The sequence below is a fragment of the Scleropages formosus genome, chromosome 12, assembly GCF_900964775.1.
Source record: "Scleropages formosus chromosome 12, fSclFor1.1, whole genome shotgun sequence".
Taxonomy (NCBI): Eukaryota; Metazoa; Chordata; class Actinopteri; order Osteoglossiformes; family Osteoglossidae; genus Scleropages; species Scleropages formosus.
The window spans coordinates 1,279,256-1,289,519 of record NC_041817.1 but is presented as its reverse complement, the minus strand read 5'-3'; the positions used below and the strand labels follow the sequence as shown (position 1 = coordinate 1,289,519).

Below are 10,264 nucleotides of genomic sequence, written 5' to 3'. Positions count from 1 at the left end.
GAGGTAATCTGCTTTACTATATTGCAACATCGTGTTGTGTACATGTGATTGACGGTCCATCAACTCTGACAGAGACAAGTAATAACTGGGTTGAAAAACATCCTTTTATTAGATCCGTGCCACACACACTAGTGAAAAATAATGCTCCTACAAAAGAATGCTACTTTTTTCCACAATATCTTTAAATAAAATAACTTCAAGTACTCTGACTCAGGTACAAAAAAATCTGCTCTAGCTGCCCTCAGTAGACCACGACACACAGCAAGATTCAAACACAGTGGCTACAAATGTTTTTTGTGTCGGTGGCAAGGCAGATGGAGGGAAATCGAAATGCTTTTATGAAAAATACTGTGCATCGCAATATATTTCATATGGATAGAAATGATTATGCCAGAATTTGAAACTGGGAGGGTTAAAATTATATAAAAAATAGAAAAAATGGGAGGAAAAAATAATATCCCCTACACCCTGTTGAAAAGGCAGGCACTACCAAGATTAAGGAGACCACAGTGTTTGCAGAGGATATGTACTGTACAAGCAATATATGTATAATCACTTTAGGACTAAAATAAAATGCTACAATCATTCTAAGGCATAAACCATATTTGATGTCTGAAACAATATGTACACATCATACATATTCCAAACAAGACTTAATATTAACATTAATAAACAGTATATACACATGTGTCACTGTTGCCTCAATGTCATATGCAACTGAGCGATGCAAAAACATTTATATATAAATGCAGCTTTACAGTATTACCGTAATGAATCTTCTGGTGCCCTGGAGGCACTCGACAGTGTAAACAGTTTTTTTTTCTTGGCTTTGTTTATAATTGAAAAACATTCCTTAAGATCTTAAAGCAGTTTTTGCTGTTTCTTCCTTTTCATAGAAAATGAAGACTGGACCTTATAACTCATAAATAATTAACAAAATTAAATACATTCACTATAATATTACGGGTAAAGTAAAAAAAAAAAAACAAAAATATATATTTACAAGTAGTGGAAAGTGTTCTTTCCCCAATTACAGCTCTGATGGTTGTAAATTCAGTGCGATTTCTTATAAGAAATGGTATTGCACTAATAACACACCCTTGTCACAAACCTTATGGGTGAGTTTTCCCTGTTCTAGCCAAGCCAGCGTTATGTATCAGTAATTGACATTTTACGAGCCCTCATTTCTGGAGGAAAGACATTTGAGTCTCATGTTTGTAAGATAGATCTCAGTACAATACTTTCACAAGTATTCTAAGATGAAAACTGAAATGGAAACTGCTGGTCCCAGATAGCAGAAATAACACCTAAACGAGATCAGTTTGTCTTCAATAGTTCAGTCCACCGTCTCTCAAAAAACTTCCTCATGCTGTGTCCAGCTCGTCCAATATCAGAATTGTCTTCATTGAACTTTTCACAGTTATCAAAAACCAGGTTGACATCAATGATAAATGTTTCCAGATTCTGATACCTGAAATGGAAAATACAAAACAATTACACTTCTGACAATGTCATTAAGTTCCATTATTTAAAATGTTTACAATATAACAAATGTTTGTGTTAACAACATTTTAACAGTACACACTGATTGCTGCTGAGCTTTTCACGGATAGTGGAGAAGTCCATGGGTTTCTTGATAACTTTCTTGTAGCCAGGAACGGATTTGGGGTTGACAGGAGTAAGAAAGGGCCAGGCATCTTGATGGCTCTCCAGCTCAGAGAGAAGTATGCTACAGACCATAAATTAGAAATGTACTATCAATGATTACTGTAAAAGGGCACTGCATTGTAAATGTTGTAAGTAAAATCAGATACAGTGTTAACAAAAAGGTTATGGATTAGAAGAAGCTAGTTCCCATATTGTAGAAAGCACTGGCAATATCGCCCATTAATGAGCCATTATCAAATCCTGATATTCATCCACAGTTTGTTGATGACATTTTGCATTTAATGTTTTTACATAGCATTTTGAATTTTTCTAAAATGATATGCTAAAGTATATTCTAGACATGACAGAAAAAAAACCTTTTTGTTTTACAAACTATACAGTACCTGCATAAAATCAGGTCCTTGTCATTATCTCTTATTTTTGTCTTCTTCATAGATGCAGGACTGTCTGGTTTCAACTGATTAGGAGGAGGATTCTCCTCCACCTTTCTCTTCTTCGGGTCCTTCATCACTTTCTTTGGAGTACTGCTGGAACTTGCAGCATCATCCTCTGAGATCTCTCCAGCCACGGATGGCTTCCTACATCGTTTCACCTCAGTGGTTTTCTTGCCTGGCACCACAGCCCGGTTCTGCAGCTTTTTATTCTTTGGGGACTGACCGCTCGCCTAAATGCCAGTGAAGACAGATAATCCTGAAGACTATCTTCCACACATGTACCATGGACCAAACATCCACTGAGAAATGTCATATGTGAGAACTTTGAGTATCACTAGACCAAGTTTTTTTATTTTATATTAGTGCTATTCAAAGATGCATATGCAAACTTGTTGGACAAGTCCCTATACAAAAATGAACTGAATTTAGATGAATTAGTTCAACTGAATTGCTTGCTTGGTATTAACCATTTTGTTTTAAAAACATTATCTGCAGTCTAAAAACTGAAGGCTAATGTTACCTTTGATATGCACGCAGGACAAAACCAGTCACCCTCTGGTATTGTGGTGATCTTGGGTCTATGGCAGTAAGTGTGACACCCTTTGTCACAGCCATCGCACAGTAAGAGCAGTTCCTCGTTATCTCCCTTTCGGCAAAATTGACAGTACTGCAATATACACAAGAATTCATTTAATGTTACAGCAATTCAGCTGAACACAGAAATGCTTATGGTGAGGACAATTAACAATACTCACCACTTTCATTATAGACCTCTCCCAGGCAATGGACTTCTGCAGCTGTTGGATGCAAAGTGCCAGCTGAGCGGCACTTCGAACCTCACTCAAGGCTTTGCGCCACACCTTCATCCCTGGGGCAATATCCTCTTCACCTCTGCAGGAAGGTGGGGGAGGGACACAAAACTGTCTAAGCCATGGCTTCTCCAAGCACCATACAACTTGAGCAACATCTAAGCCCACCAACAGCAGAGCACATAAACCACAGGAGAGCAAAAATAAAGAGGGGTACGTCAAAGCAGGCCGGTTTGGAGGTGCATGCCTTGCACATTCGGGAGTGTGAGGAGCCAACTGTGGGAGTAATGGGAGGAACAGTTCACAAACACCACAATCACCAGCACAGTGCATCATGCAGGACACCAAAGGCCAGCTCCAAAACAACTATAGACCAAAGTCAATATAAGTCTGAGAAACAAAATGAACAACAAAAGGAGTCAAAGACGAGCAAAGCTGGAAAGTGGGGAAATAAAGACCAAAATAGGCTCCAGTTAGCAGATAAGCACAAAGAACGTTCAAATGAATGTGGATGACCTACCCTTCACCATCACCACTACTGGATGGTGCAGGAGCAGGGACAGTGACTGTACCCACATTATCCAGTTTGATCTGAATGGTGGTACTTAAGGGGCTCTTCAGATACCTTCGCTCAATGTTCTTTTCCAATTCAGCCAGCCTGGTTACAGCTATATCTAGAGGGTTGTTCACACGTCGAACAATGTTGCCATCTTCACTCTCTTTCTGCTCATTGCTGCCCTCCTTGTCTTTTGCCATGCTCAACTGGGTACGAGGCTTGTGTTCATGGTAGACCAAATCTTCCCTTTCCGACTGAGGCTCGGGGTAAATCCATCCCTGCAGAAAGGATTGCTAGTAACAGGGTCTCCCATCTACATGACTATAGTAAGTGTATAAATTTAAAGTGTTGCCTTTCATGCATAGGAGATTTCACATGTTCACTGTGGTTTTCTTTAATAAAATTAACATACAAATGGTTTTCTGTGGACTTTACCTTGACCTGAAGGCTGGCAGAAGTCACTTTCCTCTCCAGCTCTTCTACCTGTTGAAGGATAGCAATGTCCATTTCCATGGCTTGCTCCTCAACACACCAGCCCTCCAGAGTTTCCTCTGTCACCTGGTTCTCCTCAAGATCAGTCATGTCGATTGTGGCAGCTAGGAAGAAGCAATGGCAATGAAGTCAAAAAGCACTGAAACACCAATCTTTAAAGCTATGTAAATAAACTTCTGTTCAGTTTTACACATTACCATAATATTTTTGAATAGTAAGGAAGCAGGCATTCAAGAAAGTCCTATTAGTAATCTAAAACCAGGCTAATTTCTTTATACCATCTTAAAATATGCAACAGTGGTATGACTAATCCAAGCTGTCACACCAGATCATTCACCCTCCATCACCCTTCCAAAACTTAAGTTGCTGTGAAAGTTAATACTAGTTTTTGGGAGGCTATTAACTTTGACTGACATGAAATCAAAACCAATTTATTCATCTGTTAGGTTCTTATTTACAGAACTATAGAAGGTGAAGTTTGAAACAGGGAGTTTTTTCAAACAGAATTAAAGGGATAAATGGCTATTCTACAATTTGCTCAAACTGTTCAATATTGACAGTTTTGCTTAGGTTCACAGTGCTTCCGCTATCATTTTGGGCCATTTGAACTCTGATTTGGCATTCAGTCATCTAGTATAGATAAAAAGCACTATGGTAATTAAAAAAAAGTCAACCAAAAGGGGAAAGGGGGGGGAAAAAAAAAAGAAAAAAAAAAAACAAAGATGGATACAGATAAAGCAGACCCACCATCTCTGTTCTTGGCACAAGCTTGGGCTATGTATTCCATGTGTTTCTGGATTTGCTTCTGCAGGGCCTTCTCCCTAATGCCCCTACTGTGTAATGCCTTCACCAAGGCCCGCAGCTCCTCCATATCAGCCACTCTCCACCAGCCTGTCAGCATTTCTGTACACCCAAAACATTTAAACATTATCAATACTATTAAAACATCATCAATTTATACAAGTGTTTGAATAATTCAGTTTAAGTACTTTGTTCATGGTTGGTTTATTAGGGTACCCACAACAACCTGCGGCCTTTCAATTTTGACCTGTCTGTTTCCACAATGTTATTCGCAAGCTTTTTCAAACCTCCCACAGCCCCAAAAAATGTATTCTTGTGTCATCCCTCCTTGCTTCGTCACCTTCTGGAATGGGCTGTGGTGTCTGGTAGTCCTGGGGTTTGGCCACTTCCACAGCAGGGGAAGGAACTGATGACGGCTTCTCACTGGGGGGCACTGGGGACTCACTCTTGCTAGTAGAAACACTGGGTGCCAAAAAAGGGTTGCCATTGCTTTCCCCCGGAACATAAATTGGACCCAGTGTAGGGTGCTGAGAGCTACTGGAGAAGGTCATGTTTGGACTCATGCCACCAGGCCATCCACAGTACCCAAGTCCCACTCCATGAATACCAGGTTTTACCTGCAATGTTTAAGGGTGCATGCATTAAAGGCAGGTAAGAAGTAAGTCATTTATTGATAGAATGAAACAGCCAGAACTACTGCTCATCAAGGAATCAGTAATTATTAACTTTATTAATTCTATAATTGCATATGGCAATATTCACTAAATGTAAATGAACACTTCAGGAAGACTGAACACACACCTGGAGAGATGACAGTGCCAAGTTACCAATAACTCCGGGATTGTGAGGACTCGCTGATGCAGATGGTGTGGATGCGGTAGGTGATGAGGATGTGGGCGATTTGGGCCTGGCAGCAGAGGACCTGGGGGAGGCTCCAGGAGGTGTGGGGATGCTGGTGAGAGAGGACTCATCACACGGAGAGCGGGGTAGGAGGCTAAACCAGTGGCCACTCTTCTCTGTTAGTACACGGAAGAGCTGGTCGCTGGACAATGACTGTTGAGGGCTGCATGCCTGATTTGGACTGCTGAAGTGGGGACCGATGAGGGGTGGGATGGGGTCCAGCTTGGGCTCTACACCAGGTGCAATGGGGGCTGGCTGGCCACTGCTGGGCAATGAGCTCTGAGGGCCAGTGTGTGGTGGAGAAGGCATCACCATGGTGACCGTAACAGGGCAACCATTCTGTTTCTGATGCTGTCCCTCAGACTTTGGGGACATCTTGGCCACCTCTAGGAGCTTGCTCAGTTTTGAGAAGGAGCCTGGCTTCTGGAGGAAGAGGTTTGGGGAGTCCTTCTCATTCCTAGCCTCAGGGGCTGATTCTCCCTCCAAAAGGTTAACCTCCTGGCTAATTTCCAGAGGTTTCTCTTCCAATGGCTCTGGGGGCTCCTCTTTGATTTGAACAGTCCCCATGCTTTCATGCTGTCTGTATCTTTCCTTTTCTTTCTGCAACTCTTCTGGACCTGGGGATGACCAGTTCATCATTACTAGCATGTCCGCTACTTAAACTAAGAGTCTATTTATACAACATGCCCAAAGCACAGATGCAATATGATTTCTAATTCCTGAAATGCAAATTATAATAGCAGTACTAGTGTACTCTCTGGCCTTTCGATCCCTCAGAGGTCACTCTACTCATTTATGTATACATACAATTTCCCCTGAAGAACACATGGTTGCATGTTTAATCTAACCTTCCCCACTTTCCATGCCTTCCACGAACACACCACCGCATTGTGGCAGCACCCAGTAGCGGCGTTTGTAGCGGTCCTGGCCAAACATCATAGAGCGCAGGGAGTGAGATGCCTCAAAGAGCTTGCGCCTTATCTGGCTCTGTTGCTGTAGTGGAAACAAACACACATGGGCATTACTCTGCCATTTTTGCCTCCTGACACTGATCAAAATCTTCCCTGAGCAAAGTTTTCCTGTGCCCTAATCACCATTTACCTTTGTTAATTTGTCTATCTGCTTCTCTAATTCTTCCACGCTAGCAGCCTGGTCACCCTCATCCTGTAAGATAAGCAGACATTCATGCCCCTACAGAAAACTCACTCAGGACATGGAAAGTCTCTAGAGCAAAAATTTGATAGTGTCATTTTATATTTTGCCTACTAGATACTAGGAATATTTTTTAACCAACCTCAGGCTACTACTCATATTTTACAGCTTTTATATGTAACAGCATTGATCTTCTCATTTTTAATACTGTTAAAAACTGTAACTAATCAAGAATCCAGGTGTAGCATTAGTAAGTTCTTGTTATAGTCATGTAGTATTTCCATGCCACGTATTTACAATAAGTGAATCAGGCATTTTTGCCCGTATTTGAAATGCTTTGTGTAAAAAATGCTTCCCACCCCCCCCCCCAACTTTTTCATTACACAGTCCTCACAATCAGTGTTGGTCCCTACCTCATCTTCACATGTTTCCAGCTTCTTTCCTTTCTTCCCCTCCTCCTCCTCCTCCTCTTCATCTTCGCCCTGGTCATCACTGTCATAGTCTTCGTCATCATCTTCATCACTGTCCCCTCCCTTGCGCTTGCGTTTGCGTCCCGCCACAGGGGTACCCAGTGCCTGAGCCTCATCACCCACCACACCAGACTCTCTCTTTCCGGTCTTCTTTGCATGAATGTTTCTAAGCCTGAATAAATGAATAATGGCTAGTTGTGAGGGTCAGTCCTTCCTAAAATAAACTTTTGAAAAACTTATTTAGTGAAAAATGTGATTTTGGGGGGTTTAGATCTCTACTCAGTACTGTGCACCTTTAACAAAAGTTCTCTAACATAACAGAGATCAAATTCTGCAGTGCTGTTACACGGTCTTCCTCTGTTACCCCTTGAGTAACAGAGTTACTCACTTGCGAAGCTTGCCTTCTATCACCCACTTGTCCCTCCTTAGATTGGTCATGTGATCTATATTCTTGTCTATCTCACTGCAAAGAAACATTGAGAAAGAGTCAGCAAAACCAGTAGTATTGCAAAAAATATATACACATATTTTATAAAAATTGCCTTTAGAAAAAGATCTAGGCATTCCTTCTGATTCTTGTGCACAATGGCATTAAAATTGCAAAACCCTATGAATAAAATAGGGCATCGTCCTTTAAGATCCTTTTTTATCAGGTTTTATTTCAGAATTAATTTTTAACACTATTTGGGCTGAAGGGGTGCGGTGGCGCAGTGGGTTGAACCACAGTCCTGCTCTCCGGTGGGTCTGGGGTTCGAGTCCCGCTTGGGGTGCCTTGTGACGGACTGGCGTCCCGTCCTGGGTGTGTCCCCTCCCCCTCTGGCCTTACGCCCTGTGTTACCGGGTAGGCTCCGGTTCCCCGTGACCCCGTATGGGACAAGCGGTTCTGAAAATGTGTGTGTGTGTGTGTGTATTTGGGCTGATCTGGCAGACTACAGGTAAGAGCAATCAGATCCAGGTAGTATCTGCATAACGCAGGGGACAAGAAAGGCAATGATACTGAGGCTATGGTCATATTTAAAAATTAATCTGAAAAATAATTAACTGAAATCAAAATGCAACAGGTTCTCAGAAAAACAGAAGCAAAAAACACCTGCCACTTAACTCCATAATGAACTCAACCGGATGTTCACAACAACTGAAAATGGTCGCAGAAAAGCTCTAGCACCCTTGGGGAAGAATGTTCACAGCAATCAAATGTTATATGTGACAAGGTGATCACACCACTCAAGTTTGCACTTAACCAGACTCCAAGATTTTTACTGCCCCATGTTGTAGATATTAAATATAGTAGGTCTACTGCGCTAAAAAAAGTTGCTCAGTAGACAAGCCACAACAGCCTCATACTGAGTGCAGGCTGCACTGGCATTCTTTTGGCACTGAGTGTGGCAATGTAACCCATATGCCCTTGGCTCAGCTTCAGGCTAATCTGAAGGCCACTCAGACTAGGAGGGTGCAGGCTAGCCTAGGCTCTGTAGCCTGTCTGACCTGTGTTACAATAAGAGAAAAGCCTGCTGACTTTGGTCTAATGTCCCGTTGAAAATAATTGATTGACAATAATTGAGAAGGTGTGGTCTTACCTAACAACACTCTTACTGCAGGCCAGCTCATTGACCAAAAAGGCCAGTATGGAGGCTTTCTGAGCTGGTGTGTGGGCCTGAAAGGCCTTGGTCCTCAGACTCTCTGCCAGTTCAGCCAGCTCTGTTTGTGCACAGTGTGCATCCATGTAGATCTGCAGAATCTCTGACACATTGTCCCGGTTGATCCCCACATTGGTTAGGTGGTCCCCTAGGGATGTTTTGGTCTAGACAAGAGAAGGAAAAAAAAACAGGACAGGTTTATAAGAAAGCTGGTGCCTCTATCTGAGAGGAGCTTACATTATAGTGTCGTAAAAAGAATTTTAATAGAATGCAGTCAGCATAATTCCTTTGAGAAATACCAGACCGCCAGGAAGAAGCATGACTAACTCTCCTAGATTAAGCATGGAGGAATTGCTTTGGTAATTAACTAAATTTGCACTCTTACAATAGTTACTGCATTACGATACATAAACACTTATTCCCTGATAAGCCAATTCATTCAGACACACTGTGCAAACGATAACGCCAAATGTGTGTGTTCTCAAAAAAAAGTGGCAATGATGCATCTGAGTATGTGGTCTAAATTTTGTGTGTGTCCTTGTGTGTGTGTCTGTGTGAGAGTGTGAAAGAGAACAAAACAGTACAGAGATTTCCACCGGAAGCTTTACCCTGTGGCCTGGTGGCAGTCCTGGGTCGCACACCACTGCAGACAGCATGCGCACCAGCAGGTCCTGCACTTCACCCATGCTCTCGCCTACATTGAGCAGGCCTTCCTGCAGCACGCCCAGGCTAGGCACATCAGTGCTCACATCAAAACCTAGAACCTTTCCAAAGCTGCGTAGAAACTGCATCACCATTAGGCAGTCTGAGAAGGTGGACCCTGGTAACACTAGGCCCGGGATCCGGGAGAGCTCTGGAAGAGGCTGTTGAAGAAGAATACGTATTAGCCTTCTTCCAAAACTATTAGTTTACTCATTAAAAGCTGTATGTACTTAAACGGGTGTTTCCTTTCATGCACAATCTGTTATCTGTTAACTGACTGATCAATGCATGTACTCATGGATATATTTTGAGGACCACATGAAGGGGGGGGGGACTTTTGTTTAAAAGAAAATGGTGAAACTCTAGACATATCCATGCTTTCAAAATTCTTTTAGAGATCCCTAAGTGTTCTAATTTATTCAGTTCTGACTTTCAGCCTCAGTATGGCTAGAAAAAGCATCCACAGAGAAAATTACAGAAATGGACTTGTTGGAGTTGATATTTATGGGACCAGATATATACAAGTTCAGTGTTTTGCTGGAGAATTGCTGGAGAAAATGGGTTTTAAAACTTCACCACACACTCTTTCCAACAACCACTTGATGGCAGTATTCTGTACAAATACTATGCACTTTTCCACTAT

At 42.0% G+C, this 10,264-nt stretch overlaps 1 protein-coding gene across 15 annotated transcripts in view; it reads right to left on the bottom strand.

Moving 5' to 3' along the window:
- Positions 1-90: 90 nt before the first annotated feature.
- The window catches only part of LOC108927927 (bromodomain adjacent to zinc finger domain protein 2B), a 72,719-nt gene continuing 62,545 nt past the window's right edge, over positions 91-10,264 (bottom strand). For 9 of the 15 annotated variants that reach the window (XM_018741558.2, XM_018741561.2, XM_018741562.2 and 6 more), the window contains 16 exons: positions 9,528-9,782; positions 8,860-9,083; positions 7,671-7,745; positions 7,226-7,454; positions 6,762-6,824; positions 6,509-6,653; positions 5,562-6,277; positions 5,101-5,377; positions 4,707-4,862; positions 3,903-4,063; positions 3,432-3,745; positions 2,858-2,993; positions 2,623-2,769; positions 2,052-2,332; positions 1,586-1,729; positions 91-1,471 (listed from right to left, as the gene is read on the bottom strand). In XM_018741558.2, coding sequence (XP_018597074.1) covers positions 1,318-1,471; positions 1,586-1,729; positions 2,052-2,332; positions 2,623-2,769; positions 2,858-2,993; positions 3,432-3,745; positions 3,903-4,063; positions 4,707-4,862; positions 5,101-5,377; positions 5,562-6,277; positions 6,509-6,653; positions 6,762-6,824; positions 7,226-7,454; positions 7,671-7,745; positions 8,860-9,083; positions 9,528-9,782 — 3,477 coding nt within the window. In that variant the 3' untranslated portion in view covers positions 91-1,317. The remainder of the gene's footprint in view (positions 1,472-1,585; positions 1,730-2,051; positions 2,333-2,622; positions 2,770-2,857; positions 2,994-3,431; positions 3,746-3,902; positions 4,064-4,706; positions 4,863-5,100; positions 5,378-5,561; positions 6,278-6,508; positions 6,654-6,761; positions 6,825-7,225; positions 7,455-7,670; positions 7,746-8,859; positions 9,084-9,527; positions 9,783-10,264) is intronic. The other 6 variants (XM_018741567.2, XM_018741573.2, XM_018741570.2 and 3 more) reach the window with 2 other exon arrangements.